The sequence below is a fragment of the Heterocephalus glaber genome, unplaced genomic scaffold (assembly GCF_053883595.1).
Source record: "Heterocephalus glaber isolate CG9 unplaced genomic scaffold, H.glaber_assembly_v1.0 deba00001861, whole genome shotgun sequence".
NCBI classification, from domain to species: Eukaryota; Metazoa; Chordata; class Mammalia; order Rodentia; family Bathyergidae; genus Heterocephalus; species Heterocephalus glaber.
Window position 1 is genome coordinate 73,796 of NW_028258501.1, and position 22,573 is coordinate 96,368.

At 49.5% G+C, this 22,573-nt stretch overlaps 1 protein-coding gene across 9 annotated transcripts; it reads left to right on the top strand.

Moving 5' to 3' along the window:
- The first annotated feature begins 4,094 nt into the window (after positions 1 to 4,094).
- On the top strand, positions 4,095 to 20,722 carry Znf275 (zinc finger protein 275). 9 transcript variants are annotated; one of them, XM_021252287.2, is made up of 6 exons: positions 4,095 to 4,238; positions 6,332 to 6,408; positions 13,173 to 13,264; positions 13,689 to 13,797; positions 14,464 to 14,568; positions 14,823 to 20,722. In XM_021252287.2, the coding sequence occupies exons 2-6, from the start codon at positions 6,378 to 6,380 to the stop codon at positions 15,956 to 15,958; spliced, it is 1,473 nt and encodes a 490-aa protein (XP_021107946.1). In that variant the 5' UTR covers positions 4,095 to 4,238; positions 6,332 to 6,377; the 3' UTR covers positions 15,959 to 20,722. The 9 variants fall into 9 exon arrangements, with proteins under 9 accessions (XP_021107946.1, XP_087060244.1, XP_021107949.1 ...); XM_021252290.2 differs by lacking the exon at positions 4,095 to 4,238 and adding an exon at positions 9,245 to 9,295 and having other exon boundaries at positions 4,246 to 6,408; XM_021252286.2 differs by lacking the exon at positions 4,095 to 4,238 and adding an exon at positions 4,246 to 4,635.
- The last annotated feature ends 1,851 nt before the right edge of the window (positions 20,723 to 22,573 follow it).

The following is a 22,573-nucleotide window of genomic DNA, read 5'->3' on the forward strand; positions in this document are numbered from 1 at the left end:
CTATGGATCTTTTCTTCTGTCTACTACACACAGACACACACACACACACACACAAACACACACAACTGGGATAAAATATATTAACATTTGTCTATCAGACTTGTTGGGATTTTAAAATATTCAACTATTTTCATTTTATTCAATATTCTTTTCACTATTTTTATAAGATTATTGCATTTATTGTACTGATCCATTGGTAGGTTCTCAGATGAATGGGCTATTAGGAGGTGGGGCCTTTTCGAAGAAAGTAGGATGCTGGAGGCCTGACTTTGAAAGGTATATCTTGTTCTTGGCCCTCACCCGTCACAACCCTCCTCTCTCCTCCTCTTCTGTTTCTTCTCTTCTCTTCTCTCTCTCTCTCCTCTCCCTCCTTCCTATGAGGCGAACACCCTCCTACCATGGTGAACACCCTCCTCTGTCAAATGCCTCACCATCATGATATTCTGCCTTGCCTTGGGTCCAAAGTAATGGAGCCAGTTGACTATGGACTGAAACCTCTGAACCCAGTAGCTGAAATAAACCTTCCCTCCTTTAAGTTGCTTTTCTCAGGTATTTTGTCACAGCAACAGAGAGCTGACTACCATGACCTCCAAACTGGAAACAACCCAAATATCTATCAACAGATGAATGGATATAGTCCATGATGGCATATCTATGCAATGGAATGCTACTCAGCAATAAAAAGGAATGAACTGTGTATCCATCAATATAAATGAATCTATGCTACATGTGTCCTTCCAAAATTCATGTTAGAACTTGAACCCAAAAGTGATGATATAAAGAAGCAGGGGCTTAACTGAGCATGAGCATGGTGATATGACCCTGTCATTACAGGTACTTGGAAAGCTGAGGCAGGAGGATTGCAAGTTTGAGGCCAGCCTGAGTAACTCAGCAAGACCCTGTCTTAAAATGAAATTAAAAAGAGCTTGGGCTGTAGCTCAGTGGCAGAGAGCTTGGCTAGCATGCACAAGGCCCTGGGTGGTCCAATCAGCAGAACTGCAAAAGGAGAAGGGAGGCAGCCTTTGGGGAAACGATAAACGTCCAAGGGCATGACCCTCATGAATGAGAGTATGACCTCATGAAAGAAGTTTTAGAGAGCTGCCTGGCCTTTTTTCCCCTTCCGTCTCTTCTGCCATGTGAAGATGCAGTGTTTATCCCTTTGGGCCCCTTCAGTCACAGGAAGATGCAGCAAGAAGACACCATCTGTGAAGCACATAGAAGCCTTCACCCAACACTGAATCTGCCATCCCCTCGATCTTGGGCCCCAGAACAGTGTGAGATAAACAAACATATCTCTGTTCATTATAAGTTACCCAGTGCCTTAGGCGAAATCCCTGAGCCTGGGTAATTTGGTGTCTGGTAAAGGCCTTCTCCTGCACACTCCAGAAGCGAGGGACACTCTTCATAGGTGAGTTAGCCAAATGACTAAGGACCTTAATCCCAGGTGTGAGAGAGGGACTCTCAAGGCCTATCCAACTCCCCATCCTAACACACGAGTGGCACCAGAATTCAGAGGGAACACCTTCAAGCTGCAGCAGCATGGGGTCTCAAGTGTTTTGGTATAGCAGCACAAACAGACTAAGGAAATCTCTGCATCACTTTGTTGAGTGAAAGGAACCAAACACAGAAGAACACTGATTATATTATTCTACTTATATAAAATTCTAGAAAATACAAACTACCCTGTAACAACAGAAGGCTAGTGAGTGGTTCCCTGGGGATGAGGAGGAAGGGAGAGAGACTGATAGAGGCTGAAGAAACTCTGATGGTAATGGACATGTTTACCACCTAGCTTGTGCCAATAGCTTCATAATTGTGTGTATGTGTGCGGTAAGAGGGGGAGAAACCTTATCAAATCATGTGCAATTTGCTGTATGCCAAACATACCTCAATAGATTTGATTCTTTTTGAAAAGAACATCTACAAGTAAAAAGACAAACAACTGCATAAAATTGGGCAAATTATTTGAATAGGCATATTAAAAAGAAAAGTACAGAAATGGCCAGTGAGAACATAAAAACATACTGATGTGATTAGTCATCAGGGAAATGATCGTTGAAATCATAATGAGATACCACTTTACACCCACTTGAATGGATAAAAATAAAGGCTGACAACCCCAAATGTTAATGAGGATGAGAAAGAAAGTGAATGCTCATACATTTCTGGTGGGAATATAAATTGCACAACCACTCTGAAAAACATTCTGGTTGTTTCTAATAAAACATACAACTCTCTTATGATGTGGCAATTCCCCTCCCCGGTGTTTACAAAGAAAGATCAAAGCGTATGTTTACACAAAAATGTGTACATGAATATTTATATAGTAGCTTCATTTATAGTAATGCAAACTGGAAATAATTCAGGTAACAAGTTGATAAATTAATAAAACAACTGATGTTTCCATACAATGGGAAATTACTTAGCAATGAATGGAAAGGAGCACAGACATGTTCAACAACATAGACAAATCTCAAAAACATCATAGTCAATGAAAGCATACAGACACAAAACAGTATATACTATGATTCCATTCATATGGAATAGTAATCGGCAAATAGGCCAAAGTCATCTATTGTGAGGAAAATTGGAACAGTGGCAGCCTCTAGGGAATGTGGTAGAGATGAACAGGGAAAGGGCACAAGGAAAATTTCAAGGCTGTTGGTTAGGTTCTGTATCCTATAGGGGTCTGTCATATGCATTTGTCAAAACTTACTTAAAGGGCACTTAAGATTTGTGCACTTTGCTAAGTATAAATTATACCTTCAAAGCATGAAAAAAGTCTTAAATGGGGATCTCTAGTTAATGTTATGTGTGCTGAAGTGTTTAGAAGTGAAGTGTGCCTGATGTGTGATGATATCTTGTGTCTTATTTTGAAATGCACCTGTGAAATATGGACACTTGGACAATCAAGCATGATGCTAATTGTAGGCTGTTAGTGATTGCTACATGGATACAATCCTTTCAGTTGTTCTGTATATGGCAAAGCTTTCATAATATGATGTAGAGACAAAATGAGAAAAATGTTGTCTAATGGGTAAAATTGTTATAATTAAGAAATAGGTTATAAGCATTATTGCTAATAATGCAGGAAACAATGCTTATTAATAAAAATTGAAAAGAACCAGCTCAGTACTGGGCTCCATCTTTCCAATCTCTCTTCCCTGTTGCTCACGCACACCAGCTGTGTTTTCCTTTTGATCCTGGAATATGCCAAGGTTCTTCCTGACCCCGAGGCTTTGTACTTTCCTCTGCGGCTGCTCCGACCTCACTGCAGCCCGCTCCACAACCCCATCACCACTCCCGAACGTCATTTCAAGTGACATTCTTCGAAGTTCTCAGCAGCCTCCTTAGGTGTTCGCCCTTGGTCCTTGCTTATTACTGGCTTCCTAAAGAAATCAGGATCTTCAGGTAAGTGGTAACTTGTGTCCCAAGGGCTTAGCAGAACGCAGGGCTGTGCTATGTTTTACATTTCTGGTAACTAGGGAAACAAACGAGTCATCTGGAAGTGGCCGTCATCTGCGTCCAGTGCCTCTGACCCAAGGATCCTGTGTTTTTGCATTACAGGAAGACCTGCGATTTTGAAGTTAGATCAAGGATTTCTTCGTTGGCTGTACTCCCCCAAACACACCCGTACATACTGTACACCCACAGAAACTCTAGGTTGCCAAATGTGTTCCCTCTTAGGACGGATGGGGCTGAAGTCAGGTTTTGCTCACAGCTGTACTCTCTGGCACTGGGGGGCTCAGGGCATGACCGTGTAAGGCGTTCCGACCCCTGAGCTTAGCCCTCTGTCGCTGACCTACGCACCCGTAGCCCACCACCATCCTTAAGGTGCCCAAGGGAGTGGGGTCCTTTCCGTTCCTCATTCTCTCCTTCGTCTACGGGGCGGCTTGTTCGCTCGTTCATTCACTCATCATTGGTACACCCACTTTGCCTGCTCCCCGCGGTCTCGCCTGGCCCACCTCTCTGCCTCGCCCGCCCTATCTCCGCCCCCTTCCCTCCCGCCCCCTTTTTGGACCAATCGGAGCGGACAGGCCGGGCGGGACAGAGTCTGGGGCGGGGCCTCGCTCCCCTAGTATCCCTGGCGGCGCCCCCGGCTCCGGAAACGCGCTGCTGGGCTGCAGGGCTCAGACGGGCGCTCAGGGCTCCGCGGCGCTTCCTGCCACGCCGGACCTGCTTGGGCAACGCCAGCTCCCCTCTGCCGAGGGCCGCACCACGGTTGCCGCCGGGCCTGGGTGAGCGTGCCTACCGCGGGAGAGTGTGCTGGCCGAGTGATGGTGCGGGAGGCGGGAGGCGGGAGGCGGGACGCGGGACGCGGGAGGCAGGAGGGACGCGCGAGCCCCAGTGATTGTGAGCGAAGCGGAAGGATGTGCGGGGCGAAGTGAGCGTGCGGGACCCGTGGCGAGAGGATGTGCTGATCTAGGGTGCGTGTGCGGGCCGCGGGAGAGCCTGCGAGGGAGGGGGCGTCTCAGCCCTGCTGCGGGCCCTTGGCAGAAGGGGACGGGTCTCTGATAGCGGGGACGACGAGGCCCGAAGGCCTTCTCGCGGCGGGCAGGGGGCGGCGGTCAAGGGCCGGAATCGCGGATCTGCGGAGGCCTACGCTGTTCTACGGAGGACACTGCTGGGTCGGAGGTGAGAAAGAGGACCCCCTCAGCGCCCCAAGTGCCAAGGAGGGGGGCTTAAAGGACTCGTCTCCAATATGAGGGAGGGGCTGAACCCCGATCCCTGGTGCTGGTGAGGGTTCCAGCTGGGGGCGTCCCTCCTTTCCATTTGCTTGAGGGTCGAGCATCAGCTTGGCAAGAGAGTGGGAACCACAAGAGCTGGGATGGGGGCCATGAGGAAGTGAGCAGCCCCTGCTTGGTGAAGGGAGCTCAAGCCCCCTCCGGGGCTTTTTCTCTTGCACTTCTGGGGTCCGCGGTCTCCCGCTGCACCCCACTGCCCCCTCCCCTTCAAGTCCTCTGCTGTCCCTCCAGTCTCTTTTTGGGTGACTTTAGATCTTCATACCATGCATACCCTCACTCACCTGCTGCCTAAAGCCCACAGTCTCCCCAGTGCCCCTCTGGCAGTTCCTGGCCCTCTTCCCAGCCATCATTGGCCTAGCCAGGCTGGTGGCCCCTCTCCAGTCTCCTCGGTCAGTGAAACATTTCCTGTTCAACCTCAGCCCCGACATTGTCCTCTGAAAGTGGGTTTCACGGGCTTGACAGAATAGCACCCCCTCTGGGACCAGGGCTGCCCCAGCCTCCCCCCACACACACACACCCGGGGCCTCTCCCTGCAGCAACTTGCACAGTGTCTGGCACACTTTGGTGCATTCCCCAAAACTGTTCCCAGGTCTATATTTGGAAGCCTATGGAGCAGTGATTTCTAGCCTTCCTCTGGCGAGAGACCCCTCAGAAGATCTAGAAAGTGTGAAGTCTTCCCAGAAGTCTGACTGGCAGCCCGGGCTCCATGGGTTCCCATCTGAGGAGGCACCTGGGCAGGAGCCTTGTGGGATGTGAGCTAGAGATGACAGAGCCTACACACACTAGTGTCCACATCAGAGTCCCCTGGAGGACTTGTTGGAAAATGCAGATTCCAGACCTGCTGCCACTCTGCCACTTGAGTTCTTGCTGAACTCCAAGCAAGGTTCCTGACACAATAACTAAGCCCTTCCAAACCTGCCAGGGATCCTTGGGTGGCCCAGGGCCCCTTGGGATTCCCACAGCATCCCACCCTACACTTGGTTTAGAATCTAGGCAGTGTAGCCTCAATGAGGCCAGACTTACAATTTATTTTGATTTTTAGTAGGACACCATGCGTCTTCTTGGGGAAATGAGAACATAAACCTTTCCTCAATTAAGTACAACAAACACTACAAAATCTCCTTCTGGTCTACCTTCTGGCTTTTTATAGAAGTGAAAGAAGATGGAAACCTAAACAGAGAGAGAGACAGGTGCCCAGGCAAAGTGAGAGAGGAAACAGATGCCTTCCCACCCACACACACAGAAAAAGGCACACACAGACACAAATATCCCAAGAGAAACAGACTTTCCTGGTGAGACGCCCTCTGTTTTGGCCCATCACGATTCTGCTACTTCAGTGTAGAGGCCAGCTTGCACAGAGAGGGATAGACCCGAACCGGGCCTGCCAGGTCGATTGAAGGTCAAGGTCAAGATGGGCTTCAGCCCAGGGGCCAGCTCAGCTCTCACATCTTGGCCCACTGGGTGCACTGGGACCTCTGGCATGGCCTGCCCTGCCACTGAGCATTTGCTCTACAGCAGGACAGGTTCCTGGAAGGTAGGTACACGTGAGTTTGCTTCTGTTCACCTGGATTATTTCAACCCAACAGGTGGGACCGTACCTGCTGGACTAATCCCTTGCAATTGTTCTGAGACATGATGAGTTATCCCTGTGTGTCTCTTTGGGGTAAGTCTAGATGTTTGCAGAAAGCCTGTGGGTGGGAGTACAAGATGGTGAAGAGTGTTGTTCTGCTTCTGGAAGCTCTTATATTTCCATATATGCAAGCGCTGCTCAACAGTCTCTGCCCAGAGACGGTTCTCACAGTCCTAGAGACATAGCTCAGGAGAGAGAAGGTGCCCAGTAAGGAGGGTTAGGGGTCCAGGTGATCAGCAGTGGGCGGGAGAAGGAGCTGAAGGCGCCCATCTGAACTAGATCTCTTGTGAGTATTTCTACCCTTCCGGGCATATTTGCTCTAGCCCAGAACTAAACCACACACTGCAAGACACCTATTGTTTTCTGGCTAGACTCAGGCTACACAGCCTGAGAACATTCTGCTACAGGTCCTTAGTTAGGGGCTCAAGGAACTCTAGGTGTTTGGGGCACACCTTGGAAACTTCTGGAAGCTGTCAGCCAAGTCTCCTTTGAGTGGCCTTGCTGCTGCTCCCACACCCCCCTCCACTGCCCAGGGAAGAGCGACACCTGCCCAAGGAGGTCAATTGGCTATTTTAGCATGCAATCTCCTTGGCTCAGAAACTACCTTTGCTGGAAGCCAGACATCATTAGGGTATCCTAACCTCAAAGGCGACCAGAAGCCATTGAATTATTCCCCACTTTTTCTGACATGAGTTGGTTTTTGTCGCTGTTGAATTCAACTCTCAATTTCTGTTCTTCCAGATCAAATTAAAATGGTTTATTTTCTGGGTCTCTTAGTGTTTCTAATTCCATGCAATAAATTGAAGTAAGTTGGTTGCTTCCACGTTACACTGGGATCTACAGCACACTACAGGAAGGTTTGTTCACTTGCACAAGCTCTCAAGTTTTAGAAAGCATACGTTTCCAAATTGTCTGGCAGCAGGTGAACGAACACAGGCACCATTGTGCTGAATGTAGTCAAACAACAGATACTTGTTAGACAGCTGCAGCGCACATGGCCCTTGGCTGGGTCCAGTGTGGAATCCGCAGTTGACTTTGACTGGGCCAGTGCTCTCTGGAAGTTGATAGCTTTTAGCTCATCTTTAGATCCCAGTCAAAGAAGGAGTTGGAGATTTGTTTTCCCATAGTGTTTCCCTCTGCTTCCATTTCCCAGTTGTGAGTAGGAGTACACTTTACAAGTCTGGGTTGTGGCCTTCTGGTCTGAGTGAAAGTGCTGCATGTCCAAGGTCAGCAGGACTCTCTGTACCCACTGGGCACACTACAGTGAATTTCATGTTCTATCTGGAATTGACCTTGATCCCCAATCCATTTCAGAAAGCAGTGGACACCTGCGTTTGTCATTTTTGTTATAACGTCCAGCTTCTTTTCCAGATTAGTTCCATCATTTTAAAGTAGAAAAGTTGTGCACCATGGATTCTAAGTGATCCAATTGTCTTCAGGATCAAAGATAATTTTATTTTTAACTTCAGTAGGGATTAATATATGTTACCTTTTTTCTTAATTATCTTCCTTCACTTTTTATGAAGCTCTTTTACCTGGTACACACAGTTAATTATGTGGAGTTGAGCTTCCTTTTCTGAAAGTATAGCCTGTTTTTTTTCCTCCCATTCATATTAGTGCCTTCTAAATTAGCTCTGTGTATCTGTGAGCTCCGGTACTGTGGTTGATGATCACATGGCCATCAAGAGCTGAAGGGCTCTCAGGCCAAATCCGTTGGGAGAGCTGGTCCAGGAAGGGCCACTCCTGTTGCTACATGGGAAAGGGGCAATTAGCAATTCATTTGGGGGTTGTGGCTCCAGGATTTCAACAGTTAATCATGCCAATTAAGTGAAAACACTTTGGTAAGATTCACTCAATTAAATGGAAACTTCAGGAGGATTTGGTCAATTAAAAGTAGGTGGCTTGGAAGAATTCTGTGTATGTGTGCAGTGATTTTTTCCTGAGTGAGAGAGAAAAGAAAGAAGAGGAGGGAAGAGAGAGAAAGAGAACAATGCACGTGTCTTGCACGGTGAGGGTTTCCAGTGGAATGTTAATAGGGCAGTTTAAGTGCAGCCCTCAACACCTATACATACCACTAGGCTTCCAGGATTCCCACGACCAGCCTGTGTTCTGGGATGGCCTGGCACTACAGGGTAGCATATTATGTCTTTCTACTCTGGTGTTCAAAAAGTCAAGTCTTAGGAGCTGGACTTTAAGCAAGCCACTTTTCTTCATGGGTCCATGGTTTCCTGCTCTGTAAAACAGAGGTGGTAATAATCGAAGCTTGTGATAATTAAATTATTGAAAAGGAGTCGTGCAGCTCCAAATGTGCGTTCCAAGTGCTCTGCAAATGGAAGTCCACTCCATTTACACACTTGCATCCAGCTGTGCTGCGACACATTACACATATATGCCAACTTGGTGCCAGGGACTCTAGGGTGACCAAGAAAGCCAAGGCCCTGTCCTGCTGGAGCTGGTATTTTTCCTGGGAAAAGGAAGCAACTTCACAGAAGAGGTTTTAGTTAGTGAAAGTGTCCTGAGTAACCTAGGATAGGGCTAGAGGGTGAAGAGGTTCAGGGGGACAATGAGTTGAGCTCTGAATTATTAGAAGGCGCCTCCTGTTATAAGCTGTGGGGCCGGAACTGTTGGCAGGTGCATGGGCCTTTAAGACCGCAGCCTTGGCATATCCAGAAGTGCGTGAAGGCCAGTGTGTCTGGGCAGAGTGACTGAGCCAGGCCAGGGCAGCACCTGTGATTGGTGAGCTGGGCCAGGGCCTTGTGGGGAAGGCAGGGCCTTAGGTCAATGGCCCGAGGTCAGAGGGAAGAGGTCCGTCACAGGTCCTTGTTCTCAAAAAGTACAGACAGGACACATGTCCCTCTTTCTGTTCCAGTTGGCAGCCAAACATCAATTTCAATTGGAGATTAATTTTTAAATAAGTTATGTAAGTAACTTATCTCCAGTTTATTTTATGTGGGAAGGGAAACTCAACTAGATAATGAATGTGTGTCCATCGGGCCAGAGTGGCCCTGCCTTGGGGACACTGGGACATCTAGAGGGAGGGCCTGCCTGCTGAGCACCTATAGATGAACGAGGAAATTGCGGGGAGGGGGTGTGCCTGTGCTGGGATCCTAGGGCTAGCTGAGGCCTTCTGCTCACATGCATGAGCTGGCGGCTTGCAGAGAGGACCCCAGGGGGTCTGTCTCGAGGGGGCCCTCCTACCTTATGCTTGCTTTGCCCTCATGAGCATCCCAGGAAACGCTGATCTTCAAAGCCCATCTTGGCCGTGCATGTGAGCAGAAGGCTGGGCCTCAGCCTTTGTCCTCCTGCATGCCCAGTGTCTTCCTTAGCCACACTTTGCCCAAAGCTCTTCCAGCTGTTCTCTGCTTCCAAGGAAATGCAGCTTGCTGCTTGCGAATTCAACATAGAAACAGCAAGCCGGCTGCTCCAGACACTCACTCTCCCCTGGTGGCTGCGTGCACACTGAAGGGTGGGTGTGCTTGTTCTAGCTACAGGTCACCCTCCGTGGGTCTTTTCTCTGAAAATGCAAATATATACTTAGCTGTCTTCTTCCCTTCCTTTACCCTCTTTGAGTTTTCAGTGAAGAGTTATGATGGCTGCCTACATCTTCCATGAAGAATTCATATTTTTGTAATCTGCACATTGTTTTACATTGGTCATCTGGTGAATTTATAATCAAACTCTCCAGTTTACTTCTTGGCCTGAGTCCTAGGGCTCTACAGTAGTATCGCCAGAGCTCCAAATCACATTTATCACTTCCCCTCTCCCCCTGCATACCTTTTTTATGGCTTTGGGACTTTTTAAAATTCTTCCTATTAGTTGTGGTGTGTGGTGTTCCATCCTTTTACCCTATCCATGTCTTTATCTTTAAAGTTTCTCATGGAGAATACATAGTCGTCTTGTTCTTTTAATACAGTCTAACATCTGCCTTTTGATTAGAGTGTTTAGTCCATTTATATTTAACTTAATTATCCATGTGGTTGAGTTTAAGTTTGCCATCCCACTATTTACTTTCTATTTGTCCCATCTGCTCCTTTTTCCTCTACCTTTCTTCTTTTGGATATTTTTAGTGTTGTATTTTATCCCCACATTGGCTTACTAGCATGCACCAGCATCTTAGAAGGTTTGCTAAAACACTCAGTCATATGTTTCACTTCTGCATGTTATAAACCTCACATTACCCTGTTGCTATTTTTGCTTGAAATAGTCAATTATTTTTTATAAAAAAATTAAAATGAAGAAGGTAAAAGTGTGGGCTATTTATTTCCCTGCATATTTATATTCCTGATGTTTTTCATACCTTTGGGTAGCCCCAGCTTTCCATCTGGTTTCATTTTCCTTCTACCTGGGAAACTTCCTTCAATATTGCTTTCTCTTTTTTTTTTTTTTTTCCATTTTCTTTGCTTTGTTGGTTGCTTGGTTGGTTTTTTGTGACAGAGTCTCGCAGAGTTGCCCAGCCTGGACTCAAACTTGTGCTTCTCCTGCCTCAGCTTCCAGACCCCTGCGATTATAGGCATGTGCTACCACACCTGGCTCTTGCATATATCTTAAGGTACAGAACTCTTGGTGACAGATTCTCTTGGCTTGTCTCTCTCGTCAGAAAAATATTTGTTTGCTTTCGTTTTGAAGCCTATTTTTCCAAACATAGATTTTCAGATTGGCAGGGCTTTTTTCTGTGCAGCATTCAGATGTTTCATTGCGCTTTGTTTCTGGCTTCAAATGTTTTTGCGTGAGAAGTCACTGACTTGTCTACTTTCTTTCTTTTTTTTTTTTTTTTTTTACTGTCTACTTTTTGTTCCTCTGTGTACAGCATCATCTCTTTCCTCCGGCTACTTTTATATCTTTTCATCACCGATTTTCAGAAACTTAATCACAGTGATGTACCTTTCTATCTGAAATTCATTTGCTGTAGTTTCTAGTGCTATGTCTCCAGGTTATCTGATTTCTTTTCAGTGTCTGATCACACGCAGTGAAATTTTTAATTTAAATATTGTTTTCACTTCCAGACATTCCATTTGGTTCTTTTTGTATCTCTATTTCAAATCATACTCCTATTTTTCTTTCAGCACTTATACATAGTTAAATTGTGTTTCCTTGTTTGTGAGTTCCGTCATCAGTTCTGGATATTTGTTATTCTTGCCATAGGTCACACTTTTTTTTTTTTTTTGGTACCGGGGATCGAACTCGGGTCTTTGCACTTGCATAGCAGGCGGTGAGACCACTGAGCTAAATCCTCGGCCCTAAGGTCACACTTTTGTGCTGCTTAGCATTTCAGTAATTTGGGAGTGGATGTTGTACACTGTCAGGATTATGTTCTTGAGCATCTGGACTTTGGGAGGTGGATCAACACGATCCCTTTACGGCCTGCTTTTGAAGCCTTGGTAGGGCAGGTCTTTGTCCCTTTGGCTGTAAGGACAGAGCCTCCTTACTAGTGAGACACAGCCCCTCTGTATTTTCTGCTGAGACTCTAGGCTGGTTGGGCAGACCTGGAACATCTCCCTCCTTTGTGTATCCTGGGAATCGTCTGGCTTAGAGCTTCCTGGTCCTTCTTTTCCCAGCCCTTGGGAGTTTCACTCTATGCTTCCATGGCTTAGCTGACAGTAAAGAGTCAAGGGAAGCCTCCTGCAGACTGCCTGCAGCTCTTTTTCTGCATGGCACACCCTGTGCTGGAACCCCAGCTGCCCTGAATGCTGGTCAGTGTCCCTCAACTTGGTGAAGCCACTAAACTCTGTCACATTTCACCCTCACACTCTCAGTATGGACACTGCTTCCGGGCCAAGAGCTGAGGCCATGACAGGACTCGCCTTGGTTGTTTCTCCCGGGGACCCTGACCCCATGCTTCCTACTGAAACTGAATGCTGTTGTTTCACATGCATTTTCTTCAGTTTTCTACTTGGTTATGGCAGAATGTGAAATCTGTTCCTTGTTACTCTATCATGGCCATACTTGGAATTTTAGCTCCATCATGGCCATACTCAAAAGTGTCTGCCCATCCCTTTTAAAGTAGCATCTTCAAGTTTATGTAAAAGTCATGGTGGAGCACCTGGCTTTTGTAGTCTTGAGCTGGTATTAAAACGCTTCCTTTTCACTTAATGCTGAGTCGAATGGCGTTGACATCAAAACATGAACTGTGTGGCTGTCTCTTTGAACTCACTGAAGTGGTAGGCCCTTAATGGGAGGCATCTACTGTAGGATCTGAGAATATTTCACTCATTTTGCAGTTTGGAAGAAAGGGTAACTTTTCATTGTTCTTCAGATTTTTATTTAGCAACTAAAGTGTTTGAAGATCTTTGCTTTGAGGCTTGTGTTTGCAGTTGTCTTGGGTAGCTTTTCATTTTGTTGAATATGTAAAAGAAAGGTTCTCACCTACAGCTGCCGCTCCCACCTGGTAAATCTGTTCAGTGGGGAGTGGCTTTGTAGAGTGCCCGGCTGGTCAGGGCAATGCCGATGTGCCTGCTTTTTGCTGCCTCTTCACTCTAGTGGCCTATGCCACCTTTGCATTGCCTGCTAGGCAGCCTGAAGGGACACTGCATCTCCCAGCTGTTGCTTCGTGTGTTCTTTTGGGCGCACTTCCGTCTCCTGCCCTTGGCTCTCTGGCTCTGCTTGGGCTCACGTGCATTTGGCCTGCCTGGATTCATTCTTCCCGCTGCTGGAGGTATGTTTTCTAGGCCTGCCTTTCAGCCAGCACAAGAGAAAAGACTCAAGAAGATTTAAAACCAGGGAACAAGAAATCGCCAGTCCTTCCCAGGGGACCCAGAGACCGTGCTGTTGTCACTCATGGCTTTTTCCACTTTCCTTAGCTCCACCTGCTCCCCAAGGTCTTGCCCTTCCCCAGGATGGAGCCCCGGGAAACCAGGTCCTGGCAGCCCCTCTTGAGATGCTGGAGGCCCAGGTGAGCTGTGCTTCCCTCCACCTTGCTCACTGATTCTGGCCTCAGCCTCTGCCTCTTGCCCAGCATGACCCTGACTGCTACCTTCCTTCCCACCCTCTACTTCTCTCCTGGAGGCTGCCAAGGAATGGATGCCCACTGGGCTTGCAGTGCCCATCGAGATACAGGTGGGAGAGCTGAGTTGCCCTTTGGCTGTGTGACTGACTTGTTGTCCTCTGGGCAGGCAGCTGTCCCAGGGCAGCAGCCCAGATCTCCTGGTGCTCGGTCATGTGCTTTCTCTAGGACTTCTCGGGGATTGTGCTTGGAGCTCTGCATTAGTAACACACATGCTCCAGGCCCTCACCTCTTGCCCTTGGCATAATTTGTGCCGCCCCTGCCTCGTTGTAGACTAGATGGAAAGCCAGGTTATCCCTGGGAATTCTTTCAGGGTTTGGTGCCGTCTGGTGATGCAGTGCAGTACCTCACAGAAAGAGAGTGGCTGAAGCTGGACCCTGAACAGAGGACACTGGCATATTACGGGCACGTGACTTCTGTGGGTAAGGATGCCCCAGCCCTTGACCAGACTCACCACTGCCGGGGCTCAAGCTGGGAGAGGGGCTCATCTTGTCCCTCGGTTATAGGGACATGCAAAAGTGTGGCCACACTTGACATCTCCGAGTGGCATGAGCTCCCTGAACTCTTCATTCATAGATGGAATCCACCTCAGTCTTTTGCTGGAAAGAAATTGGAAAAAAGCTGCCACTATAATTGAGAATACTTTTTAACCCACAAATGATACCAATTGCATGGCCATTTGATTGGAGTCCGCTATTGAGAGAGGTGGACATAATCAAGCTCTCTTGTTCATCCATGGGGCCCTGCATGGAGGGCAGGGTTAGGAGAGCATGTTGGAACTTGGGTTTGGGAGGTGTGGAAGTCCCCGGGTCTGGGAAGATGTGAGTGTCGGTGTGTGGACACTGCAGGGTGGAAAGTGGGGTAAGGGCCAGCTCTTCACAGTGGCCACCTGATGTGGCACTGGAGTGCCCCCAAGGGATCCCAGAGCCTGGCTTCCTCCTGCACTGGCTCCACATGAATGATTTGCCTGAGGTCACAGCCAGCTCAGTCTTTGAGAATCAGAAAGGGGGCCCCTTTGAAAGCTTCACTGTGTTCCTCCTTCCTCACATCTTCTGTGCCATCTCAGTGACCCTTTCTTTTCCCACAAGCAGGAGTGCCCATTTTGCATCCTACCTTGACCTCCCACCTGGCACAAGGACAAGTCCTGTTGGTGTCAGACCCTTCCCTCAGCACGGAGCAAGCTAAGCGCCCCGGTGAGTGGAAAAGAAACCCAAAGAAACGTGTAGAAGTTGGGAGGGGAAGCTCAGCCCAGCTCTGGGGGTCGAGGTTAGGACTGGGAACATGGGCCAAGCCTGCGGGACCCAGGGTTAGGGCTGGGGGAGGGGTCGTGTAACCAGGCCCCTCCCACCCTTCCCTCTGGTGCTTGCTCAGCAGCCGCAACAGGGGGATGAGGCTTATGGACAGGAGAGTCACCTCCTTCCTGTGCCCCTCATGTCTGTCCTTTCAGAGAGCACCTCTGTGACCTGCCACCGGAGGATGGGTGAAGAAACCCAGCCACAGGAAATGACATCCGTGAGCTCCCCCAGGGCCGATGACCCCAGGGCCGAGGGCAGGGGAGGGTGCCCACAGGACCTGCCTATAGAACACCACTTTGCATGTAAAGAGTGTGGGGCCACCTTTCGGCTGAAAGTCCTCCTCGTGCAGCACCAGCGGGTTCACAGTGAGGAGAAGGGGTGGGAGTGTGGCGACTGCAGGAAGGTCTTCAGGGGGGCGGCCGAGTTCAATGCACACAGGCAGAGCCACGTGGCCGCTGAGCCCCGGCCTGGCCCCAGCTGGGCCCTGGAAGACGCCAAGGCAGAGCGGAGGGAGCAGCTGGAGAGGGAGGCGATGCCCTTTGAGTGTGAGGAGTGCGGGAAGAGGTTTAAGAAGAACGCGGGCCTCAGTCAGCACCTTCGCGTGCACAGCCGCGAGAAGCCCTTCGACTGCGAGGAGTGCGGGCGCTCCTTCTCCGCACACACCCACCTCTTCCAGCACCAGAAGCTGCACACCGCCGAGAAGCCCTTCGCGTGCAAGGCGTGCAGCAGGGATTTCCTCGACCGCCAGGAGCTGCTCAAGCACCAGCGCGTGCACACAGGCCACCTGCCCTTCGACTGCGACGACTGCGGCAAGTCCTTCCGCGCCGTCAACGGGCTGGCCGAGCACCAGCGCATCCACAGCGGCTCCAAGCCCTATGGGTGTCTGCACTGCGGCAAGCTCTTCCGCAGGAGCTCGGAGCTCACCAAGCACCGGCGCATCCACACTGGCGAGAAGCCCTACGAGTGCGACGAGTGCGGCAAGGCCTTCCGCCAGAGCTCCGGCCTGCTGGAGCACGCTCGCATCCACAGCGGAGAGCGGCCCTACATGTGCGGGGAGTGCGGCAAGGCCTTCCGCGGACCCTCCGACCTCATCAAACACCGGCGCATCCACAGTGGACTCAGGCCCTACGAGTGCGACAAGTGCGGCAAAGCCTTCCTCAGGAGCTCGGGCCTGAGCCGCCACCAGCGCATCCACAGCGGGGCGAGGCGCTGCGTGTGCAGCGAGTGCGGCCGCGTGTTCAAGAGGCGTTCGGCGCTGCAGAAGCATCAGCCCACCCACCGCGAGTAGGGCCGTCCCCAGAGGCCAAGGTCGGGCTCAAACGAGATGAACAGTTTCGTAGGGCCGATCTATTTTATCGTCTGAGAGGTCAAACCGATTTCCACCGCCACCAGCAATTTCTACGTGTCCGTGTTTCCCGTTATGCGCAGTGAGAATAGCTTTTCCCATTTTAACTTAGTTTGGCTAGTTTGCCTGGCACAGGGTGCCTTCAGGGTACTTCAGTCCTCACGCCTTGAATGACAAGAGAAACGTGGCTGGGGGGTGGGGTGCTGGGAGGTCCTCTACTCCAGGCTCTGCCCCCACGGGAAAAGATTACCCCAGAAGATTTATGGCCTACTTGGATTTATAAATGTTTAGGGATGTAAATAGAATAAGTACTCAAATGTCTTATAATATTTAACTTATTAATTTAGTTCTACATACATAATGTAAATCACATATGATATAGAATAATATATTAATTTAGAAAATACGCCTTTTTGCCACACTCCGTTTCCTGAAATGTTTTATCCTAACAACTCATACACTCACCACGGGAGCCCTTTCAGTCACCAGTCTTGGCACATCCGGTCACTTCTATCCGGGCTTTGCATGGCAGCACTGTGACAATCTCCACATAAGGCTCTCACCAGAAACTTCCTCCCAGGCCATAATAACACATTCATATAACAATAAGACAGTTGTTTTGTGTGTTTTTAATTAGTCCTGTAACTCTGCAACACAACCACTTAGGGTGGTGCTTTTTCAAATGACCTTTTAAAAGGCTGTTTTTTAAGCATCTGATCCGTTGTTCTGAGGTCATACTCCTGGTAAAAATTAATCAAGGTTAAATGTTTTTGCCTCTTTTTTTTCCATAATCCAATTCAATTTGGTGACTCCTATACCTACCTGAAATAAGCATCATCGGTGGCATTACGCCTAATGGGTCTTGTCCTCAAGCAGCACCATTGTGTTTGAAAAGAAGTAGGCAAGAGAGAAGCCCCAAATAAGAGGGTGTCTTCAAGACTCAAGGGTAAGGTAGCACCACTTTGATGGGAGCAAGAGCCTCTCCCAGTATTGGGCTTCAATGGTACTTCTCCAACCCTCCGGCTTATAGCTCTGCCAACATGGGGGCAGGGGGCAATCCCAGTACCTCCTTCCCAACTCTGTCAGAAGGAACAGCCCCACTGCCTGCCTGGCAAGAAGGTACACACCCAGTGAAGGTCATCTGCTGTCATCGTCATAGTTATTGCTGTCATTCTACAGCTCATTAATGCCACACCTGGGGATGGAACCCAGGCCTCCTGAGTACTAGTGTCATCTTTTTTGTGTGTGTGACAACCTAAATAGTACTTCTGTTTGCTTGCATGCAATTGTACGTTCATCTCCTTTGACTGGTTACCAAGTTACCTTTGGATATATTGACTCTATGTAGCAGTTCTTTCTATATCAATTGTGATGTTCTCTTTTCCAATTTTATTGCTTTGCTCTTTATAGCACTTTTTATTACATTTTTGTTGTGCAAGCTCTTGATGATTTTTACATATCCCAGTAGTGGTTTTGTAGGTCGTAACTTTCATTGCATCAGTACTTAGATAAGATGACATTTTCTTCTGGAATTTTAATTACAAACAGAAGTCGAAACCCTGCCCACCAGAAGGTGAATCCATCAGGTGGGTGGGCCAGATAGGAATGGGCCTGAGAAGCAGGCCCGTTCTTCATTCAGATGCAGACTCTGTATATCTGCGGGCAGCACTTGACTATCCAACCCAGCCACTGAGGCATACTAGAGATACGTCCATCACGAGCAGAGCACTCCGTGACTGCTCATCGGACAACCCTGGCCACAGCAGCAGGGCTTGGTGCACACTGTATACACACTGGGCCTGGCAGCAGCCAGCCCACCTCCGAGCTCCCGAGAACCTTGGCAATGGATTCAGTGACTGAGCAGCAGATCCACCAAAGCAGCATCTCCTGGGACACAAGAAGACTCACCTGAATGATCTTCCTCCCAGCGAGTGACTCTGGTTTGGTGGCCTCTGCTTTGGGCAACTAGGGAGCTATTTGCCCACCTATGCTGGTGTCACCTTCCGAAGTCACACCTAAGATGAGTGACAGAACAGAAGTTTGGAGAGAAACTCTGTTGCTGATGGCCTGTGTGTCAATTCTGACAGAAGCTGGCTGCACAAGGCTGGGGCCAGGACTGCAGTAGCCATGTCCACGAGGGGCAGTGAAGCAAGGGTAACAGCAATCAGGCCCTTCTGGTGGCTCTGAGGCATAGAAATAGAAGCTGTCCATCCTGGGGCTGGGCGTCACTGGTGGCAGCCTTCCCCAGGAAGAACAGCAGCAAGGGCTGGCCAGGAAGCTGGCCATGCCAGGCCTGCGGCACCACCTCCCAGCCACTGTGCCCCGGGGGGCGCTGGAGGCCAGGCGCTGCAGCAGACATGCAGGCACAGCCAGGAAGGGCCTCCCAGGCCCCTTCCTGGGAAGTAGGGTCTGACAATGATTCCTGTGACCTTGGCCAGAAGGTCCTCCCCAAGAGCCCCCAGGCCACCACAGTGGCCCCATGGGATATCTCCATCCTGACCTCCAGGCTGGAGAGAAACCAACACACCTGTAACATAGCGATTCCTTTTGCTCTGGGCTCTGTTCTTGCAGTAGTTGTGAATCTGTCTGAACTCACTACTTTCTCTGATCAGTTTTCTCTTTTCAAGCTGTCAGGGCATGTTTTGTATAGCTGTCATTTGGGTAAGGAATGTTGACGTGTACCAGGGCCAAGTCTGAGCACCTTTACCTTGAAAGATTCTGCCGTTTCTTTGACCATTCAATTGGTCATTTGTCCAGCTGGATATGAAGGGTTCCACTGAAGTCTAGATTAACATTAACTCAGCATATAGCATAGTGGTCACTGCTCCCAGCCAGAACTCGGCACGTTGACTTCCCTTCTTGCCCTCCTTGGTACTTTTTTTCTGTGTGGTACTTTTTTCTAGTTTGGGCTGTATAATATTCTCTCAAACAAATCCTCATCTAAAGTTAACACTAATGATCATGTCTTTTACTTCACTGTTGACATAGTGGCTTTCCATGGCATTGGCAGTGAAGTCTGCATGCTTCAAATGCAATCAGTCTGTGGCTTTCACATGTGTCCCATAGCTTCACCACTTCATCTTCCCCCTTGGGTACCTAAGAGGTGGATTTCCTTGGATTCTCCAGGTACATCGCTCTGTCCGAGGCAGATGCAAGCAGCCATCCTGTTGTGTTTGTCTGTACATTTGTGTATCTACCTCACTTCGCTTTTCTTTCTAACCACATGTATTCCTGTTGCAAGGGAAATGGAGAGCAGCTGGGTTACGTGGAATTCTGGCTTTTGATGAAAATATATTCTTTCCTACCACAGTAAGAAAGAAACCCTCCATTGCTTTCATTAGCGTTTTGGATGCTTGCTGAAATTTTCAAAAGGAAGGAATTGTTTACCATTTTTGCTGCTTCTTGTGTCGTCCCCACTCTTGCATCTCTGGAGTAACCCTCGCCCAGTCACATCTTTCTCCTGTGGTATCTGCATTCCACGTGCTTGGTTTTGTGTCTGCAGTGGCAAGGCCCGGCGTCTGCCCTGCCCGCAGCCGGGGCCGTGGCCCTGTTGCACACCGTGTGACTCGCCACTCCCTTCTAGGCTGCATTAATTAAAACAGAACTGAACGCCCAACTCTAGGGCACCAGCAGTCCACAGAGCTAGCTGGAGACCATGGACCGTGCCTTTCAAGTCTGAGGAAAGCAAACAAGGAAACTGGTGTTCGAAATTGGATCGTGGAGAGAGCCACACGCACAGTGTGTAGAGGAGCTGCCCCCGTGGGGCAGTTGAAGATCTGCGCCAAGTTGAAGACCTGTGGTCTTTCCTGGCCTGCCCAGCACTCCCTCCCTCCCAGCACACCAAGGGAGGCCTGACTGCATTGTGTTCTTGGACTGCTGGCGACCGCCTCTTGTCAGTCCACGAGTGTCCCCAGCAAGGACCTGGCCCTTGACTGGAGCCAGTTTAAGTCTCTGCTTTTTGCAGTTTGTCCAAGAGCCAATTACATTTGACCATTTGGCTGCTTTGTGAGAAGAATCACATTGCTGGCGTCCCTCAAGCTCTCCTCAGCCAGCATCCCCGGCCCAAGTCCCACCTGACTGCTGTGACACCTGTTTAAATGTGGTACCGTATTCTGTTCACTAGGATGGGTGAAATCTAGGCCTTCTGTCTCAGTGAGTTTGACCAGCGGCTTTCTGTCTGCATATTGCTCCTTTCCTGAACCAGCATTTGAGCATATAATGAGTTCATCACAGCCCACCCTGTTCTCTATTTGGAAAGTGTTTCACTGTTTCCGGCCAATTCATTGGATTGGGGAATTGATCACGCCTCTCTGAATAGTATACTTACATTCTGTAGTTCTCATTTCGTCATTTGGGGTTTGCTTTCCAAACTAGAAATGGCCTCTTTAAGCTTGACCCTCAACGTTCCCTGCATATCTCTGAGAACAGTAGCTGTGTCCTGCCCCCGTTTGTATTTCAGTTGTGGATGCTCTTTTGTTGTCCCTCCCAGATTTCATTCCCTAGTCTGTTTTCTGGCACTCACTATAATCAGCCTTGCACTAGAGATGTTTGTGGACTTGGCTTCTCCTCTCTCCCACCCAAACCCTCCCCCACCCATTAGATTGTGAGCTCTTAGAAGACAGGGGTGGCCCTCATGTCTGATCCCCTACCAAATCTAGCACAGTGCCTTGCATCGAGTAGATTTCAATAAATATATGTTAAATGGCATTGGTCTTCCCTGGCTTATTTTGTCAAAGTTTTGTTTATCAGTTCTTCCCTTGGTCCTTTCTCCTCACCATGGAGTTCTGCACAAGGAGAGCCACCACTTGGTGGGTCCCAGTGCTGTCCCAGTCCCTGCTGGGACTGACTACGTCAGCATGAGGAGGCACCCTGATTGGGGGAGGGGTTGCCAGAAACTTTGAGCTGTTCCTTTCATCCAGCCGGTGCCTGTCCCCATCACTGCCAGGGCTCCCCGGTCTGAATTCTAATTAAAAACAGAAGATAAGGCCAGAATTTCAGCTCCTGCCTCGGGGAGCAGGAAAGGGTGATGGAGAGGGAGAAGCAGAGGGTGTCAGTCCTCTTGGTGGCCAGTGGCTGGCCCTCTTCCTGGTGACCAATGGCTCAGTAAAGGGAGCATCTCCCCTAGCCCCGGTTTCCTGACCCATCCACCCTTCCAGATGCAAGCGGGCTCAGTGGCAACCACAGCTGCCCAGCTATGGAGGGACAAGCACAGAGTGGGCTCTACAGTGGCAGGCCCAAGGCAGAGGCCAACAGGAGGGAGCACCATCCTAGAAAGGGGCTGTCTCCCTTGCTTCTGGCAGGGACCCAGGCAGGGCCTGTGTCATCTTTCCTCTAGGGTCCCATGCTCATCACTGCTGTCATTTCCCCCAGCCCGGTACAGCTCTGAGCAGGTAGCAGGATGCCTGACACCTGTGACAAGGCAGCTGCCTCCCAAAGCCCCTGTCCTGGCCTGGCCTGGCCAGCTCTGCTTGCAAGCCATGGGAAAGAACCTTCTGTTTGCTGTGCTGGCTCTGTGCTTTTGTGCTGACATTTCCATCTGAGTGCGCTTGCAGCACAGGTGAGCTCTGCTGTTCGGGCAGCCTGGGACTCCTCAGCGGGGCCCCTTGGGCCTCAATAGGGCTGTTCAGAACATCCTTGCCCCTCTCCCTGTGCCCCTGCCTTCCTGAGCCTGGTCACTTCCCCAGAGCCACCTCAATAGAACAAACAAGAAGCCATCTGATGGAATAAGGTTGTGCTTTGGGGCTCTGCCTCCAACTGGAACATTCAGACATCCAAAATGACTGCAAAGACTGCAGCCCCTGGTGGTCCTCAGCTTGCTACCCATGGGCCTGTCTTAGTCACTTCCTCACGGCTGCTGAGACACAATACCCAACACTCACACCTTGGAGGAGAGCTTTATTTCGGCTCACATTTCAGCCCATAGTCCATGGCTCCAAGGCAGTACAGCAGGGCAGAGGAGAGCTCAAGGCCTGGTGGACAGGAAGCAGAGAAGGAAGGGAGGACCAGGGAGGGAAATAGACCCTTCCAGGCCACACCTCTGTGACTGCCTCTTCTGACCACACCCTGCCTCCTAACAGCAATTCAGCTGTGAGCCCCCAGGATCCCATCATCTTCCAAATCCCCGCCTATGAGCACCTAAGGCCCTGGGACACATCTGACATAAAACACACCAGCCCAAGCTCCCACCCCATCACACCCTCTGCCCCAGTGCATTTCTCGTGAAAGTCCCACCCAGGAGGGACTACTGGAGCATAGAGAGAAACAGCTTTTGCTCTGATGCTCACTGCATTTCAGCCCCCCCCCCCCAAGGTCCCCTGAGCCGTCCCTGAGGGTTCCAAAGCTGTCTCAGGCCACCCTTACCAGCTCCTCCAATAGTCAGGCATTTGTCCCACCTTCCAGCCTGGGATACTGGCTCAAAATGCATTTCCTTGCAAAGCTGGCCACGTAGTAACATGGCTCCATGTTTTTTCTAGGCAAAATAGGTCAGAAAAATCCCTCTGCTTCCTCACTTCATCCTTTTTCTGATCTTTATTCAACACGCATTTATTGAGCACCTGC

Excerpts from the sequence above, each read along its gene's own strand:
- Znf275 (XM_021252287.2), top strand. The coding sequence starts at position 6,378 with ATGATGAGTTATCCCTGTGTGTCTCTTTGGG. Across the intron at positions 13,265-13,688 it reads TTGAGATGCTGGAGGCCCAG|GGTTTGGTGCCGTCTGGTGA; the intron begins GTGAGCTGTGCT and ends GAATTCTTTCAG. Across the intron at positions 13,798-14,463 it reads CGGGCACGTGACTTCTGTGG|CAGGAGTGCCCATTTTGCAT; the intron begins GTAAGGATGCCC and ends TTTTCCCACAAG.